Raw genomic sequence first — 20,209 nt, 5'->3', positions numbered from 1 at the left:
ATACAAAAGCGTTGTTATAGCAGTTTTACAACAGTGTGCATTATTTACAAATTTAACTAGCTTGCATTTGTCATACTTATTATATAACCAATTGTATACACCCCCACCCCAATAACCCAAAGCAAATAGGGAAAAAAGTAAAACTCACATGCACTTGTTAAAACCGCAAAGATGCAAAATGTCTTATCCGGAAGGGGGTAGGGGATTTTTCGATGCCTTTTCCATTAAACTTGTAAAAACCTTTTATTTATAAAACTTTCCTTAAATAGGAAGGGTGTTCTTAGATAACTGCTTTTATATCTTTATTTTAATCAAGATACTGTATACAGGGTTATTTTGGTCCCGTGTAATATCCGTCCTTCTACACTTGCAAACAGTTTCACTCTGTCGTGACTTCGCCAAGTCACAGCTGTTACTTAAGTTATTTAATATTAGATATTGAAAATCAACATAAATTCGCCCGCTGACAACGAGGGTGTAATGATTGTAAATTAAACAGGGCGAATTATTCCCTGTTTATGTATGGTGTATATTACTTTCAATCTCCCCCCCCCCCCCCGAAAAAAACCAAAACAAAACAATCGATCGATTAAACCAAAATACAGGAAAGGGAGATGGGGAGACCTCGGCCTCAAATGTTGATAATTCCTGTCTTGTTAATTGTTGACTATTAATATCTTTCGAAACTATTATCATTTGAATCGCAGAAAATCAAGAATCGTTTCCATGTCATTGACTACATTCTTTCAATATTGGAACAGAGGATGGACAAGGTTCATGTAATATAGACCCCTTCACGATAACTGCGGTACTGCTCTCTTGCAGGGCAAAATGATATACTTTGCCGAAATTTCAGTAGGTAGATAATTAAATGACGTAAATGAAATAATTGACGTTACGTCATATTTCACCAAACCATGTCATTTTGCCCTGCAAAAGAGCAGTACCGCAGTTACCGTGAAGGGGTTAATTATTTATACAAAAGATATTTTCGATTTCAGTTGGTTGCTGTTGGTTACTCATTGTCATATTATTTTCTATAAATAATATAGTGAATTGATAAAAAAGAATCAAGCCTTATCCCAGCATCTGAAAATGTCTAAAGATCTACAGTGTCTATGAAGCATACTTCTTATTCTGCAGACGTATTGGGGCATATCCACTGTACCTTGTCCCTGTATTCTATAAATATTTGAAGTTTACACTAACATTGAAGTTAATTTCTATGTATTGTTTCGTTCAATTAATATGTAAGATTGTGCCTCAATATCATCTACAATGCATTTAATTGTCACATATTTGGTTTCTGAAACCTCTTATATATGACGCTTTCATATCAACTGTTTTTCTCTAACATTTCATTATGTTAAGAAGTGTATAGGCATTTGTTCTACTTTTACTAATATAAAATGTCATGAACAGCTTGAACTATGCACATTCAGTGGTATAACATGCGTACTTTCGGGTACTACATGTACTATGAATTGGAAAATTGATCCACCACATATAATCATAGCCTCAAAGCAAAACAAAATATGATATGCGCATGCTTAGTACTCAGCGGAGATGTCTAAGTTCTTAAACATTTAAACCCTAACTTACGCATCTTTCAGAAACGCAACTTAGACCCGACTAAATATTGGCGTAACTTTGTTAGTCGGACTAACTTAGGCCCAAATTTACGCCTTTTTGAGAAACGGGCCCCAGGAGTAGGATAGATGATTTGGAGCTGGCCTTGAGAATCAATAAACATGACCCCACACTGGCATTGACACATTGTAGGCTAGGTTGTGCCCATTGATTTGACAGATGCTACCAGTACAGTGAGGTGAATTATCTCAAGGAGGACTGAATGACTTGTTCAGGAAAGGGAACTGCTGGAGGGATCCAGGCAAAGCCAAGGTAACCTGCAAGATGGAAGCCAGATTCCAGAGGGTTTGGTTCTGTTAGCCAGTGGGTCTTGGCTTGTGATGACTCTCATCTAAGCTTGAAGCCTTGGAGTCCCACCAAGAAGTCAGCATACAGTCTCCAGGTCACAAGCTAAAGAGGAATACACATGAAATAAAACCATTTTAACAAGCTATCTAATTCTTGCATCAAAACAAGTTAAAAATGAAGCAGTTTCAAGCAAAATATGCGCAGATTGCATAGTCTTAGGTCAAAAGCCAGACAAATCTTGTTGATTTCAAAGAGCTATTGCCCAGTGGCTTACAATGAAATAGACAGGATTATACACATTGCTGTTTAACACAACTACCCAAAGTCCAAGCTCTTATAAAAATGGCTCTAATCTTGCCAATGGTAAGAGGGGGTTGATGTTTGATTTGGGTCGATCGTCAAAAGTGTCGAACATACAATGTCATGTATAATACAATCAGAGCATCTGAGTGTGGCTACACTGATGGTCACTACAAAGCCCTAGTCAGACTCCAGGACAAGCTGGGATCCACTGAAAAATTTACCGTGCTAGCCTTCCCTTGTAATCAGTTTGGTAACCAAGAACCAGGGGTATGTATAGCATATGATTACTGTAGATTCCTTATTAAACCCGAGAAATGAAAAATATTCATGAAATCATGAGAAGCACATCTCCTAGATTTTAAAATATCACTTTTATTTTTCAGACAGATGTAAACTATATGAAACTATGATAAATATTCAATGTTTTGATTAAAAAAACAGATGAATTTCAAAATTACGTACTATTGTATAATAAGGAATCTACAGTTCTGTCTGCATTCACTGATCTTTGTTATTTTCTTAACATTTTGTGCAAAATTGTAATTTGACAGCCTGATTTATAGCAACAAGGGGGGGCCCCTTTGTATTTTTATGCCCCCCTTCGAAGAAGGGAGGGTATATTGCTTTGCTGCAGTCCATCTGTCGGTTGGTCAGTCCACCATAGTTTCTGTTCATTTTCTTCCCAGAGGTTGCACGTATTGAATTGAAATATGGTTTACAGATTTATTATACTAAAAAGTTTGATGTTTGGTACGATCGAGCAGTTTTAGAAAGAGTTATGCCCCTTTGACTTAGAAAAATTCCAATTATTTGAAGTTTCTGTTTATTTTTTTCATGGTTGCTTCAAAGGGAGTGTTTCACAAACATATCTTGTTTCATCATACATTTTGCTAAATATACATAAAGATGAACCAGACCTCCTGAATCTTTCAATTCTGTAGATTCCTTATTTTACGTGAGTACTTAGTTTCGCGATTCAACGGTTTTCCATAAAATCGCGAGAACATAAAATCGCTAATGTCAAAATTTTATCATAGTTTTATGTAGTTTACATATGTTTAAAAATTAAAAGTGAGATTTTAAAATTAGCGAGATGGGCCTCTCGCGATTTTACGCGGATATCAATTCCTTGCGTTTAATTAGGAATTTACAGTAGTGATGCTAATCATGCTACATGCCTGAAATCTGATCAGAGATCTGTTGGAAAGCATGAAGAAAAGCATGACATAGACTACCAGTATTGAACATTACAACCTCTTTATATTATATGAACATAAATATCAAATTAAGATATTTTTTTTTTTGTTCAAAAATCGAAGTTTATCTTATTAGTAAAAAGTAGAAATCTCCATAAAAAAAAAGTTCTTTATATAAATAGAATTTATAAAATAAAATTTTATCATCAAGGGGTATTTCAATTAGACAGGAGGCAATTCAAAACAATAAATAAATTTTTTTTTGGACTTAACTATTTTTGTGTGGTATTTAATGCTAGTAGTCCAACAATATATAAAATACTTTTATTTTTCAGAGTTACAATGAGATTTTATCATTTGCAAAGAAAAACTACAACGTCAACTTTCCCATATTTTCGAAAGTAGATGTAGTGGGAGATAATGCACCAGATGTGTGGTCATATTTAACAGGTAAGATGTGGGGTGTATGTAACGCTTAAGTTAGCAATGTATGGATAGCAGGAAAATGTTTACTGCTTTAATATGTTTAAAAGCACAGTAGTAAAGGGCACTCAACTAGAAACTGAAATGATGAATGGAGTTAAATGTTTGGTTGGAAACATAATTCATTGACAGTGTTTGAATAAAATACCCACTCTATTTGCATACTGAGTGTTTATTTACAGAGAATTTAAGACTCTTTACAGTTGCTTGCTTTGTGGTGCTACCATATTTATAATGTTGATCAATATTCTCTTTCATATTTCAAAAATCAAGCAATCAAATAGCATTATAAACAATAAATGTGTAACGATAAAATGTCCTGGTTGCAAAATTGATGCTTGTATTGTAAATATATATATGACAATTGTATACATTATATCCTTACCCTGGCTAATAATTTTTTTTGGGGAGGGGAGGGGGGGGGTTAGGGAGGTTGCATTGGAATCTCCATGTCTGTCTTTTTCTATGTTCCAACAAATTTAGATATTAGTAAGCTTATGATTCATGTAATTAAGATGAACTTTTTTGGTAAACAAATTGTATTGTCAGGTAAGGGGGAGCATGGGGTATGTGCAAGCTTGCTTACTTTTCTGATTAAGTATTTAATGGCAACACACCATGCATGATGTGTATCTATTACATGTACTAATACATGTACTACATTATTTCTATATTCAGAGAATATCAAACAGCCAACATGGAATTTCTGGAAGTATTTGGTGGATGAGAATGGACATGTTGTGGAGGCGTGGGGCCCTTGGATATCTGTGGAGGATATCACTCAGGATATTATAGATGTCATGGAGGGAAACTACTCTATCAAGTCGAGGAAGAGGGGAGAACTATAAACACTAGGTGTAGTCAACATAAAATGATATAATTTTTTGTGTGTATTGAGTTCATTATTTACTAATTCATTTGAATTTTCCATTATTTTTATCTATAAGTTCCCCTCCCCCAATTTTGTTGATAATGCTTTTATCATATATATTTTTACAAAACTTTGTATGGTTGATACATGTGTAGGTGTGAAAAACAGTGGTTTAATTTGAAAAGGGTGATAACCTCTACATGATATACATATGAAATGTTGTATGAATATCTTTAACGATGATTTTATTTGAAAAGGATGATAATCCCTATTATGGCTATACATGAAGAAACGTTGTATGAATATCTCTAAAGCAATTTTTGTCCAATTTCTCACATTCTGTGGTACTATAGACTGCACTCTTTATCATTCTATAACTCTAAAAAGAAGAGCTTTATATAAAGATATGAGAAAGTATTCAAATTTTAAAGCAAAAGTAAATGGAATTTTTCTTTACCAAACAAAAGTTTACAGCTTATGAAAAATCATTTTTTAAAAATTTAAAGTAGCCCCAGTATCACACTACGTCATAATATGGATTTTACAATCTTGGTTCGAATTTTACATAGTGATTTAGATACCCGGTATTGATTTTGCTATGCATCCCTGTTGTAAACAATGACAATAATTAGCTATTAGAATGGTAATGTATGTATTGTATGAGAGATAGAAATGAAATGTTGAGAAACTCGATTTTGTAAGAGTAAAATGAAAAACGAAATTTTCAATTAACCATGATCACAGGTATGCTTTTATTCTTTGTTTTGATGGGTCCCCCCGCCCCGAATTTTTCTCTTTTTTTAATAAAACCGGTTAAAATTTAGAGACAGAAGCTAATTCATATTTAATTAAGCAATGATTAATTAATGATTAAACAATATCCAACATTATTGACATACCTCTGCAGAAAACTGTAGTAAAATGTGATTTTTACGGATTTTTTCTTTAGGGTCTCTTTGGTTAAGAACTTATGGCCTTAAAAGTAATCCGTCAACCTATGGTTTATTTTACCAAATCTTTTTCTAAGATGCATTCTACAGAATAAACACCATGAATTTAGGTTTGAGTCCATGAAAAAATAAAAAATGACCACACACGATACCAGCATCACATTTTTTGTATTTTATTTTGATGCATCAGTCCCTTAAAGGATACTTACTCAAACAACTTGCACAAAAATTTTGATGTGACATGGTTTAAGTAAATGTTCGTACTCCATTTTGTATATCCAGTTCTAATTTCCCCAAAATTGGTAATAATTTTTTTAGGAAAAAATGGACGTCTGGCAAATTTCGTCATTGTTAATGATATTTGCAAGGGGGTACACCTTTCTGAGAGGTGATAACAAAAAATCTAGCATGTAAACATACAGATTTCTTAGGCATGTATTCAATTTGCTATAATGCATATCTGTCTTTTAAAGCTAAGCCTCCAATGATTGAGACCATTTACTGCCGAGTATAGGACTACCTTAAGGACGATCTGATGGTTTATTTGTTGACTGTACCTAGCCTCCTTAATGAAATTTTTCAATTTTGATTTGTTGTAAATACTGGCTATTACATATTTGTAACATGGTATCTGGCATAAAGAATGATGTCAAGATTAATCAATTCAGGTGAATTTATATACTTAAGAAACAATCTACTTATAAAATGCTTGCATTCTTTGGGGTCATCGAGATTTGCAGATGCACGAAGACATCTTTTTTTTTTCATTATGTACCAGTAAACGTGCATTAATTGTGACCCTATACCCACTTAATGATGAAATTTTCTAGTCCCATGTACATTTTGTACGGTGATTTTATCAACAAAATGGAAACATCTTAAATTTCCTTCAGCTTCAGACTTCTTGGTTGTTTTAGTGCAGTGTGTATGAGTGAAATACATAGTTACATAATAATACAAATTATAACAAGAACTGCATTGTATTTAAATGCATTGAAAGTGTAATATAATTCTATATATTTAGACATCACCATTTTTTAAATGAATCTGAAAATGTTCTGTGTATAGCGTGCATATCATGTATATTTTTTGAAATTTATCAATATCTTCTCTTGAATCTTGTAAGACTGTATAATAGTGATGAGATGTGTTGTAACTAAATGTAAGATAATATGTGCTTTTAGATACAAACACAATGTATTTGTATTCATTATTTAAGGGGCAAATAAAAAGGATGAAAGCAGCTTTCTTTGGTTATTTTTACAGGTTCTGCATATTTCATTCAAATAAGACTAAATTTAATCTCTACTTCAAGTACACTTTGCAATGGATTTGATAAGGGACCATATTTTTCACGAATTGTATTTATTCTTTACTTAAAGCTTGTGTATTATAATAGCATGTAAGCCTCTATCAAAATTGTAATATTTTTGCTCCTTTGCATTTTTTCGTTTGAATTTAAGAAATATCAGTCTAATTAATAACCCCTATGTAATTTGCATATGGCCCTCATAAACTTAATTTGGATGTAGTCCCAAGTTGTACACTCATTTCGCAGGAATAAAATACAGATTATTGAAGGAAACCATCTACACAAAGCAATTGTTAGTTTTTATCTTTATTTTTCAAGTATACAACATTTTTGCCGTTGGAAAGAAATACATGTACTAGTACACTGATCATACAGAGAAAAAACGTAGCTATGTGGATACTGCTTATTTATCTTAATTGTTCAAAATCACCCCTCTTTTTAAAGTTTCAGGGTGAAATTTCATGGTCAGATACAGCAGGATCCGAATAGATATGATTTTTTCTCATTGATAAAAACATTCAAGCATAAAACTATTACAACTTTTACACTGAGAATATGATGACAGGAGATAGATTCTACTTAAAACAAATAAAGAGGAGTTATTAACAGAAATTAAAATGAGGTGAAAGGTAGTTTAAATTTCTTTTTGATTTTTTTTAATTGATAACTTAAAACAAAATTTTACAGAGGTTTCAGAAATTAGTTCAGAGTATAGTTTAACAAAGCTTTAAACTACTTTCTAACAGGCCTCAGGAAAATGGCACTGGGGTGAAGTATATAAAATGTATTGTATAAAGTATCTCGAAATTCAATGTCATCAGGAAGATTTCACATATCCCGCCGTCCTCTGATTGGATCAGACCCCCGGAGACCTGTTGGGTTTTATCTGGAAATCGTCATTGACAGAGGACGAAACGGAATGTGCAGCAAATCGATCTTCATGGCACTGATTACAGATGCGTCATACAAAATGGAAGTAAAGATTCATTACACATTTCAGTAAAAAAAATTACATGTATTGCCTTCGTCAACATTCGGGCAGACTTTACATTATCATTGCCTCTCGATCATGAAGCGTAGATACCAGTAGAGACGATTTAACGAGTTCGATCTTGCTATCTAATATTGCCACTGTCGGTTGTCAAAGACAGTACTTAAAGGCGTGACTGGCTCTTTCCTGTCACACAGAGCATCACGAGGACTGGGTCTGCCACTGTCAAGACCTTTTGACATTGAAAGATTCTACGCTGTTTATCGGGATTAACACATGATCGCCCTATCACTGTCAGTTACGCGTTCTGTCTGTTTGAATAGGTCATATTGTCAGTGGCCAGTCAACGCAATTGGATAACAGGAGCTGAAATATGAATCAATGAATGGGGTCACTGTAACGTGTTGATGAACTGCTGCCATTGCAGTCACCATAATCCTAATATCACTGTCAGGTCTGCGAGTTCGTTTCCAGGGGATTTACTTGTAACTGTCTTAAAATGTCTCGTACTGGTACTGGTAATTGCTTCATTTTTTTAAGGCAGTGAACCACTCTCTAAGAGACAAAAAAGCGCTTTTGACATGGTCAGAATATTACTCAATTTGACGTAGGGCAATGCATCCGCAGGCCGTTTAGTTTGCAACGCGACCGTTGTTCATGAATATCAACGATGAACCAAATATACGTGACACATGCCTGCGTCATCTGCTATTCTGTCATTCTACAGGAGGAACATTGTCTGAAGGAACGCTATTCCGTGTACCAAATATTTTAGACACATGCCTGCGTCATCTGCTATTCGGTCATTCTTGAGGAGCATTGTCTGAAGGAACGCGATTTTGTGTACCAACTATTTTAGGCACATGCCTGCGTCATCTGCTATTCGGTCATTCTTGAGGAACATTGTCTGAAGGAACGCGATTCTGTGTACCAACTATTTTAGACACATGCCTGCGTCATCTGCTATTCGGTCATTCTTGAGGAGCATTGTCTGAAGGAACGCGATTTTGTGTACCAACTATGTTAGACACTTGCCTGCGTCATCTGTTGTTCGGTCAATCTGAAGGACGATCGTTGCGAGAAGGAACATTGTTTGTTGACACCAACGATGTACCGAAGTGGTTTAATACATGCCTGCGTCGACGAATAATGGAAGATAGCGAACTGCCCGCCTGTCTTTGGAGTTGATATAGAGTTGGCTTGGTTGAAACCTTTGATTTAAACTTATCAGTACATTTGCAAGGGTTGTTTAAGTAGGTGGTCAGCAAGTTGGATTGCATGGTTCCATGAGACACGAGACTTTCAGGTTTTCTCAAGTGATATACAAGTGTGCCGCATCTAAAAAAGAAAAAAAAAATAATTACTAAAATGTTGATAAATTTTAACATTTGAAAACTCGTTAGCTCTAGTAAGCAAATGCCTTTTTAAAAGGCTTTCTATGTTGGCCCCTTTTTAATCGTTTTTTTTCCAAAAAGGAAAACCCGGTTATTGAAGTGGAGAAAATGGCGGGTGGCTGTCGGAAGGATACTCCAAACGCAGATCAGTAGTAAATAGAGCAGAGATGTGCATATTACTTGGATTTTGATTTTTGATTACTTATGAAAAAAAAATACCAGCTGTTTATCTAAGTTATTTTTTTTCGCAAAATATTGCATACATAGTACCCCCATTCCTTAGGAGAGGAAGTGTTTATCAATTCAGGATTGACAAATAGATTATGGATACTGTTCACACAAAAGAAAAACCAGGTTTGCTGTCACATTGACATTTTTTCTCTTGTTTGTTGGGTTTTTTGTTTTTCGTTCAATTATTACGACCAGGGAAATGATTTTCACTTTGAAATCTATCCAAAGTATTGGCTTTACTTTGTACCTGTCATAAAGGAATAGGTCGTCTATGCTAGCGTTGAGTGTCTGTTGTATCATCGAAGTGTTGTCATCTTGGTAGACCGGAAATGACACTCGCCTAGTCAGTTCGTTAACAGAAGCTTCTCCTCTGGCATGGTTAACAATGAAAAATGAGATGTCCCTTTTACCTATATTTTGATACGATGTCATCAATTTTTCCAAACTGTGAAAAGAATGAAAGTAAATAGTAAGTTTTTTGATTTGAGAGAATGAATATAGTGTTGATTCATGAAAATCGTTTCCTTTTCTGAAATTGGCGTTATCCTTTATTACTGAAGGACTTTTAAGGCTTGGAATTAAATTAAGTTGATAGCTTAAAATTTTGCATTCGAGAATTGCATAATATTTGATAAATGTACAACATAACTGTCAAGAAAATGACAGCGTAACAAGCTAAATAGGAGTGTGAAGATTGCGACTCAAGTAAGGCATGATGTAATCTGTTTTTATTAATTGTATTTCTAATTATTACGCTTACACACTAATTCTCATTTAAAACCCATTCATTTCTAATACGAATCAGCAATAAAACAACAACACATTCAATGGACTAGCAACGACACGCAACAGCCTTAATGTATTTACTGATACATACACTATTAAATATCAAAATGAAGTTATAAGTTGGACTCATCAAACTGAATCTCTACGTGTCGCCCTAAAGAAACCGATTCTATTGAACCGCGTGACTAAACATATCAATAAAGGTATTCGATTTGAAAACTTTATATTTCCGGAATACATTCATTACAATTACCATGTCTTATTCGTTCTTCAAACGAAAGAAATCACATTATATAAATAATATTTCAGACGGGGGTATATTTAAGCATAAGGTAAGTGTAGTATCTTAAAATAATGCATTTTCTAGGAAGGGGCAAAGAAAATCTTCGAAATTGATATTTTTTAAATTCGGTTTAGGTTCTTACCCTTCTGCCTGCTGCTGACACATAGGTCAGCTGGCCAACAGCAGCGCCACCACCGTCACGTTTCCTCGCGCCATTTTCACAGGGTCGGTTCCGTCGGCTGTTCGCCAAGGAAGCGTCGACCTCTGACAAGTCTGGCCGAGGGCGGAGGACAGAACAGCGGCGGTCAGCCACGCGACCAGCCAAAGGCCGGCGGGGCTCCGCATCTGGAGCTTTGTCACTGAAACTTAAAATTTAAAAATCATTATTAAAATTATTGATTGAATTCAAACTGTTTTTTAATGACGTGTTAAACAAAGATGAACACAGTCGGTCATCAACTATTCTTAGAAAACCGGACGATGTAGTATGTGTATATCTTATGACAGTGTCCTGTTATAAGCAAGGATTCTGATTCGTTTTTGTTCACTATTAAACTTGTACATGAATTTATCATTCATATATGATTTATATATTTTCTTCTAAAAAAAAACAGTGTCACGTGCAACATAAAAATATTTTATTAATTTAGTGCATTTACAAGTACAAAAAAAATATGCAGTTCACAAAATCTAGTGTTTTTAAATAATGATAAGAGAATTTTACTTCTAACTTTACCTTCAAAAAATGCTTTGTGAAAAACACGTCTGCTCGGTCCAGCGACTCAGTAAATTAGAAAACTCTAAGGGACGTGAAAAGAAACTTACATTCTGTCTGCACATTGGCAAAAAATTGTGAATAATGCATTGTCGGTATTTAATCATGAGTTGCGTCTGAATTAAACAGTGCGCTGAAACCACAGAAAAAACAACAGCATCGGTTACTGTTTGACAGGCGCAGAAGAAAGGGAAATGCAAGCTGAATGCAATGCCATGCATATGATTGATTGTAAAGAGTAATCTTCAAATTTTTTTTATAAAGTTTATCTTCGGTTTGTTTATTATGGAAGCATAGTTTTATCTGTAGTCAGATATTTATGTTGACTTGTGAGATATTTAAGTCAACTTGTGAGATATTTTTTTAATCTATAGCAATATAACTGTTGTACATGATAAAAATTATGTAATTTTGCTTAAATTTAAAACTCTAAATAGATTTTTTTTACTTTTTTTTACATCGATTTTATTACTATTTTTTGGTCACTAAATTACAGTTTTTTAATGCATTAAAAATTGAAGCTCTTGTTGCTTTAAGTAGATGATCATGCGTAAATGTTGCTATTAGGCGCAGTCCCCCTCTGTATATTTATTACAGTTCAAAATTCCGTTAAAGAAATTGTTATATCTAGTGCCTAAGAAATGTTCAATACCACCTTAAATTTCAGTTTAAAGACAGTTCAAAACTGTGTACACGTAGTTGGGGTCAGTTTTCAACAAGGCCATTTTTCAACGGGTAAAGATTATGAGATTAGAAAAAAATCAAGCTGTTGAAAAATGACCCCGAGTATTATTTCAACGACTTTTGGTCTCAGTTTTCAACGTTAAAAAACACTCCTGTGTCAGTTTTTAACATGGGTCAACATTTTTCGTTACACTTGCCAATAAATGGTCATGCAAACTAATTAATTTTTAATTACTTTTCTATAAAAATATTCACTTTATTTTGTTAATAGTTGAGTTTGTCAGGCGGTCTTACCTTGGGTAATATAAAAAATGTTGAATAATTGAAGTACATGTAGCAAAACAATCGAATCCATCTGTAATTAATCATACTTGAATGTTTTTTAAGCTTCTCATGCATTTACATTATATGTAATGAATTTAATGTAATATTTGTAATGAAATGTTTACTACAATAAATGACTTTTGTGTATTCATTGTACACGTATGTTGGTAATTACGAAACAATAAACAGTACGAATCCATTTACAATTAAAACAATTAAAGTTTGCAGGACATCGTTATTTTAAAAAAAAAAAGGTTGCAGACAAACAGACTGAATGGCATAATGATTTCTATATACTTACCGGTGATCTTTTGCAGGGTTATAAATACCATATAACAACGTACATTTATGTTCCAGCCAGGTCTGTGCATTCACTTCCGGTCAAAAAAGTGCTATGTCCTGTCGTGGTATGCGCACTTGTATGTTTTATTAAGTGCCAAGGAAGTGAGTACATAATGTAAAAATGTTAACGCTAGTTCAAAAAAGTTTTGAGATATACACTGTTTACTTACCTATGATTTTCGGGATTACCTTTTCTTCATTTTGTTTGATCTTTATGCCACAGTCGTAGTTGTTGTTTTTTAAAAATTACTTAGCGTATTCAGTGGCGGATAAAAAGGGGGCGGTTATGGGGCTTGCAACCTCCATTTTGAAAAATGCTTCAGAGAGAGAGAGAGAGAGAGAGAACCATCGAGTTGTTGTTAAAAAACAAGATTTGTTACAAAAAAGTCTATCGTGAGTTGCAATTTGCATTACTTGTTTATTAATGTTAAATACAAACTAGGAAATAGAAGCATGTGCTTAAAAATTACTTTTATCGGTTAGTTGAACCCATGTAAACAAAAACATTCCACCAACCTTGTCTACATAACAAAAATCTTTTAGCTCTGTATATATCTTGCCTATAACTATACAACTGCCACTTAAATTTTTGTTGATCATAAGAAATAAATTTCTTAAGCATTGTTAACAAATATAAAATGAAAAAAATAATATTTGACAAAAATCGTGACATTGCCCATTTAAAATCTAAAAAAAAATTAAGAACTTCCAAATGATTAGTCCCCTTGACCCCACAAGGATTTTGCTCTACAGATACTGTTGATCTTTAGACGGGCCCGAATATTATAATTGCCTCTGAAGAAGAATTCTGCATGCGTACATGTACATAATACCACTTATTTTCACCTCAACACCCCCTTTAATAAAAATTGTGTGATAGATAGAATAATAACTAAATAAATGTTATTTAAAGTTTTAATAGTGATAAAGAAATATTCATCAAAGTAATCAGATGTATCTTTTAGAAAGTGTTGAAAATTAGGATAAAATTAGGATAAAATGAAAATGTTTTTAAGATTACAAGTTTGTTTGACTATCTGTCTAAAAGAGAAAATGTTATTTCATAACACCAGCGGATTAAAAGAATAGATTAGCGTTTATCATGGCGATGGTCAGTTAAGAGATACCGAAATATCAATAATCTCTGTAGTCTAATAATCGTAGGATGAGTTAGTCTGAGATAAGGAGAAATAGAGTTGAAAGAAAAATGTCAAGATACAAGTTGTCTAACTAATCCGTTACTTTTCACCTCACTCTCATATTCAGGTAATTAAATTCTTTTAAATTCGTTTGAATTAAACTGTATAATTTGCAGACAATTTCTAACTAATGTAGCTTGATGAAAAATCACAAACAATTCTTAGTTGTAAACATTCGTTAAACATGTGATACACTGTGGAATCATTTTTATTCGTGGGGATCAATGATTGTGGGTAGCCAAAAATTTTCCTGGTTCGTGGGGACGTGATTTCGTCGGTAGCAAATTCTATTTTGTAAAAAAAAATCTTAACAAATGCTTGTATACACGTTCGTGGGGATTTAAATTCGTGTACAAGGGTTACCCACGAATGCCACGAACATTGGTCTCCCACGAACAATGATGACTCCAATATAGCTTTAAGGCGGCGCATCTGTAAATACATGTAAAAATTAGCAATGATCTTGGCTCTTCAGACGATTCTCAATTCACATTGGTGTAACAATACACAATTCCGTGGTTTACGTAAATATTTAAATGATTTCAGAACAACCGCTGGTGCAATTACAGGATTTTAAAAGATTATCCTTTTCTAGCCACTTGCACCACATACAGACATATAGATGCTGTGGACTCTTCCGGTTATTCATAGATCAATTGAACATGTAGGTTGGTTTAATTATGTTCATTTATCAAAACGGTATAGGGAACACTTAAACTGGTTTAAATGTCTTAATATGGAGCAAACTACTTAAATTGAAATTTAGATAAGAGACAGTTAAAACGCATTTTACCGGAATCAAATAAGTCGAAGTAAATTCATGTATAATCAAAATGTCGTGAATCATATTTGTAAAATAATCTAAAGGTGTAAAGAAACAAGAATGTATTATTTTTTCGCAGAAGATATCGATTATATACTCTATTTTAACTACGACATTTTTTAAACAAGGGCTGCTTTTAAAATGATTAATATTTTTAAAATCTAGAAATAGTGTTCAAATAGCTTTACAAAAGATTTTTGTGTATGAAATACAGACAAATCAAAAGTGAATATATATAGAATATCACACTATTTTTTTTTTATCTCGGCCCTGGTATCAGCCCGAGCGGTTGGTATCGGCCCAAGCCCGAGGGGCTTGGACCAATACCGTCCGAGGCCGCTGATCCTCATTTACTTTCTCCCGTACAATATGTTTACTCACCATTACTCACATGCCTCACCATTTCGCTTTTTAAAACTTTTTTTCATTCTTACATTTAGTGTATATATATATATATATATTTTTGTGGTTGGAATTCATGTAATTGTCTATTTTTTTATGCATTACAGTTACATACGTCAGTGTAATCTGTTCACATCTAGTTAACTTTGAAAAGGTTTCGACCAATAAGTGTCAACCTGGACTTGTGATCATAAAAAAGCTATTTCATAATTGTCTGAAACTTCTTAACAATTGAGTCTGATTCTTCCTAGTGGTATCATCTTGACTTTCAGATTTCATTTCCTAAGGGGATTGGCATAAGCAAAAAATTCTTCTTTGAAGCATTGGATACAGCTTATGTCAAATTCTATACAAATGGCAAACGTATATGTGTAATGATATGAGCTAGTGAACCTTTGTGATTGCTTGTTATAGTATACTTTAAAATAATTTATCATCAACAGTGTTGCATTGTGTATATCAAATACAAGTACTGGAAAAAAGTCTGACTTGGTGTAGAAATATTGAGATTAATGAATTGAGTTTAAACCTTTTCAAAAAATATCAATGAATCAAAAGATCTTCACAACCTAAAAATTATTGAGGCCAAAAAAATTATTAATAAAGAAACTAGCTTACTTTCTAAACATACTGCAAGACTGCTACACGATTTAGAGCCAATTGGACAACCGTGGTCACGGATGCTGCCATCAAAAATCTTTGAACACATTGTACACGTTTTCCCAAAATATCCAGCTTCACACTCCAAACACATTGTTGAATTGAGGCAGGTCTTACAGTGTTTCATACAATCCTTGTCACAATCCTTTCCGTACTTACTGTTGTCACAGCCGTGTTCACAGATCCCCGTTATATCACATGTCTTATTTATACAGGCTGTGTTACACGTTAAGTTGCAAGTCTTGCCATAGTTAAAGTTGTTTTTGCACTCCATGCATTCCACACCTGACAGACAAGAAAAACAGTTTATGGGACATTGGAAACAATTTGTTCCTTTCAGATACCATTGATTGGCGCAATGTCGGCAGATCGGAGCGTTGTCCCCCAAATCGCATTGAACACAATTTAGAACAACAGCACTACATTTAATTTCGCATTGTTCACCAGCATAACCATTTTCGCAACCATACACACATGACTGATTACTAAAGCATGTTGAATTCATACATTGAGTTCTACAAAGTTCCGAACAATCTCGTCCGTACCTACCAGCTTTGCAGTTTCGACATTGTCCAGTGATCTGGTCACAAATGTTGCTCGAGTCACACAATTTACTACATTTCTGAGTACATGATTTCCCAAAGTATCCAGCAGGACACACATTGCAGATACCCGTTTCAATAATACAGGAACCATTTCCCCCGCAATTTGGAGGACACTCTAATTCGCATTTAACACCATACCATTTATTAACACAACTTTTACATTTGTAACCGTTTTGATCACAATACACACAATGATCCGGGCAGCTTTCACTACATATATCTCCCATGTAACCTATCTTACATTTCTCACAATTGCCAGTATCCCTAAAACAGGCACCTGCTTCACAATTTATAGGGCATGTTTGATTACAGTAAGTACCGTACTTATTTTTGGCACAAATTCCACAGATGCCTTTTCTTCTATCACACTGACCATTGCAATTACCGAGACATTTCAGTTCGCAACGGTCGCCATATGTTCCATAACTGCAAGCCAGGCAAGTTCCCTTTTCTTGATGACACTCGCTATTTAAACACATTGCTGGACACTGCAATGAGCAATTGGTTGAATAGAACCCCGGTTTGCACACGCAGAATCCCGATGTCATGTTACAAGAGTCTTGACATCCATAAAAACATTTCTTGTCACACCTCACTCCATAATATCCAGAAATACAACTGAAACAATCACCTGTATTAGAATTACACGTGTTTTTATCACAAAACGAAGGACATGTCCGATTACAAAAGTTTCCCCAGCGACCGCCTTTACAAATACAGTCGCCCGTATTTTTATCACATTGTTTGTTACAGCCGTCCGAGCAAATTTTGCTACAGTTTACACCATAAGTACCATTCGAGCATTCTACAGTTGGACAAAGTGACAAAATAAATAGTAAATATATTTTGTGTTGTAAAATATCATACAAATGAAATACGACAATGCATGACATAAGATTTACTTTAAATCGCATTTATAAATTATTAAATTCAGATATTAATACTTCTCAGCATATATGACTTAAGTAATCAACACCAGTTTAAGTTCATATGTATCTATATAATGGCTATTTTAAATGTTTTGAACCTACCAAACCGCTCAATTTCAAACACTTTTAGAGTTGTTTCTGTGGAACTTGAGGCAACAATTTCAATGTATTTCCCTTGTAGTGGTCGGTTACATATGACTGTAACAGTTTTCTTGATACTTCTATTGTTGTATGTAAATTTGCTGCAAATATCCAGCTCATCACGTGTATATTGCAGTTGCTTAACAAAAACTGTGTAGTGTATACCATTTGCTACCAAGAGATGTAAATTGAATTTAATAAAACGCTTTGTCACTAATATTTTGAAAGCCATTTTAAAATCATTCCTTTTTTATCATCATACCAAGAACAGCAGTAATGTCTAGTTGATCAATTTCTGTGGAATAGTTATATTGAACTCGAACAAATGGAACTCGACCTTCAGCCATTTGGTAAGTATTTAGATCACCATCAAAGAGTTTATCCGTTGCATTTAATTGAAAAAAGGTGTTTGCTAAAAAAAAATGTCATTTCATAAAAATATATTGAAAAGTTTTGTAATCGAATATATTCTTTGTATTTAAAATCTTGTATTTATCACCGAACATAGCATTTCAAAATAATACTCTATATACTCTACATTTTTGACAGTAGTTGGAGGTAGATCCGCTCCATCCGGGTAAACAGGTGATGCATCCGGAAATACAGTTTTCACAGTGACAGACACATGTACCATTGTTATCACATTGACCTTATTAGAATTCAACAGCACAATGAAGTAGTCAAAACATTTCTAAACAATCTCTTTATTTTAAATTTGCCTTTTACGACGTAAAAATGCATGCATTGTACAAAAAGCATATAATGTATTTTTGAAACAATCTCTTTTTTTTTAAATGCCTTTCACGACGTGAAAATGCATTAAAACAAAACCATGTAAGCTATTTCTTTTTATTAACCTTTGTCGATCATTCATTTTCATTTTTTTAATTAACAAACTAATACACTTCTATTATATGTTTAATTTACATTTCAAGTGTATTAAACTTAATCATTAGAGGTTACTTTTGATATAATCTATCTTACCTTCAACTATTTTGAAACCGATGAAAAATTGAAGTATAGCTATAAAAGCAGCCAATTCCATTGTAAGTAACATTACGTTGAATTGATGGATGTCCTCTGCATATGATATTTATAAATAGAATCATAAAATTCAAAATTAGCAATAATGGGAAACAATTTATATTCATTGTAGTATGGAAGTAAACTTATCAACTTGGACTTGGCAAACTGCTTTCATACGTGTTATTCAGCTAGCTATATAGAAGTGTTAAATTCTTAAATGTCACTTTTTATTCAAGACTATCGCTTAAAATTAGGTACTTATTTCATGGTAGGTAGATTTTGCGAAAAATTATATCTAGATCGATCGAAAATTGAACATAAAAACTGAAAGCAGGAAACACTTTTATATTGTTAAATTGAAAAATTTGCTAATGAACCTTTTTTATCAACACCGACAATTAACGTACTTTTTATTTTGCTTACACGGAAATACTCAGAAAGAGTGTTGTCGGAGTGAAAACATTTTAATGCTTCGTTATGTGTTTCATACTAGTTATGAAGGCAGCGATTGTTGCAGAAAAATAAATAACTGATGCAGATTACGTACTTTTTCTGCAATAAGCACTTAAATTAACCGACGCAGTGAACGGTCTGTCTAAGAGTGACTGTGACTCCTACACAGACGCGAGTTTTCTTTCTCGGACGTATTATATTTAATACAAAGATGCAGTTGCCACTTTCATATCCGGTGTTTTATATATTATTAGGGCTTTTGATCGAACATACTTGTTGTTTTCGTCTTTTTTTATTATTATTCTCGACAGGATTTGTGTCAGCGATTTTTTGAAAACGGAAAGACATAATGAAACAATTATGCAAAAGTATTAAAGCAATTGTTGATGACAAGCGTATGTAAGGATGTGGACTTCCGGTTCCGTGACTTCCGGTTTTTACAAGTTAGAGCATTCAAATTTTGGAATAAGATGTATCTTGTCAAGTTGTACAAATCTGTCAGCATAAACGTTTTTCTATATCTTATCGTTTTTGAGATATAAGACCTCATACTTGAGAAAAGGGGGATAAAAAACCTTCAAAAAATCAAATGACCTTAGAAATTTAAGAAGACACCTTGATAATGTATACTTCAAATGAAATCGCCTGAACTACAAAAGAGGACTATTTTATTAAAATATTTAACCCGAAACTAAATCGAAAATAAATTTGTGAGACATTTTAAAATCATTTTGAATTTTTTCAATTTGGAAAAATTAAAGCATATTTTTTTTTTTTATAAATTTATAGTATGCAAATGAAAAGAGATAAACTTGGTCATATTCTATTTATTTACTATTATATACACATGCATGCAAGAGTATATATATATATATATATATATATATATATATATATATATATATATATATTTTTTTTTTTTTTTTTAAATGATTTCAATTAGGGTAGACAAACTTACAACAGAAACAGTTTCCTTACCTTGCTCAACTATACAGTGCGTGTCTTTACTATTCTTTTAGTTTTGAGAATGAGGAAGTTTTTCTATACGTTTTATTGTAAAATTACACAAGTGATATGTTATCGATTACTATATTTGAAACAAACAAGA

The 20,209-nt window shown here is 33.4% G+C and overlaps 1 protein-coding gene, 1 long non-coding RNA gene and 1 other non-coding gene across 3 annotated transcripts; 1 reads left to right on the top strand and 2 right to left on the bottom strand.

Moving 5' to 3' along the window:
* The first annotated feature begins 1,852 nt into the window (after positions 1–1,852).
* On the top strand, positions 1,853–7,760 carry LOC105328610 (glutathione peroxidase 7). The gene is made up of 4 exons (XM_066065841.1): positions 1,853–1,902; positions 2,379–2,508; positions 3,773–3,887; positions 4,599–7,760. The coding sequence occupies exons 1-4, from the start codon at positions 1,853–1,855 to the stop codon at positions 4,766–4,768; spliced, it is 465 nt and encodes a 154-aa protein (XP_065921913.1). The 3' UTR covers positions 4,769–7,760.
* Positions 7,761–11,027: 3,267 nt separating this feature from the next.
* LOC136269658 (uncharacterized) lies at positions 11,028–13,027 on the bottom strand. Its single transcript, XR_010708082.1, has 3 exons — positions 12,492–13,027; positions 11,475–11,538; positions 11,028–11,103 (listed from the first exon to the last, which is right to left on the bottom strand). It is a non-coding gene; the product is annotated as an uncharacterized lncRNA (long non-coding RNA).
* A 3,053-nt stretch (positions 13,028–16,080) lies between these two features.
* LOC105328608 (uncharacterized) lies at positions 16,081–20,209 on the bottom strand. The gene is made up of 6 exons (XR_010708081.1): positions 20,080–20,209; positions 18,607–18,702; positions 18,161–18,271; positions 17,885–18,034; positions 17,584–17,793; positions 16,081–17,357 (listed from the first exon to the last, which is right to left on the bottom strand). It is a non-coding gene; the product is annotated as an uncharacterized protein (transcript).

This window comes from Magallana gigas, chromosome 7 (genome assembly GCF_963853765.1).
Source record: "Magallana gigas chromosome 7, xbMagGiga1.1, whole genome shotgun sequence".
Taxonomy (NCBI): domain Eukaryota; kingdom Metazoa; phylum Mollusca; class Bivalvia; order Ostreida; family Ostreidae; genus Magallana; species Magallana gigas.
This window is presented reverse-complemented; position numbering and strand designations above follow the sequence as displayed.

Bases quoted from the DNA above. Each gene is read 5' to 3' on its own strand.
- LOC105328610 (XM_066065841.1), top strand. From the start codon at position 1,853: ATGACTTGTTCAGGAAAGGGAACTGCTGGAGGGATCCAGGCAAAGCCA. The intron at 2,509-3,772 runs GTATGTATAGCA...TTTATTTTTCAG, and splicing joins TTGGTAACCAAGAACCAGGG to AGTTACAATGAGATTTTATC. The intron at 3,888-4,598 runs GTAAGATGTGGG...TTCTATATTCAG, and splicing joins TGTGTGGTCATATTTAACAG to AGAATATCAAACAGCCAACA.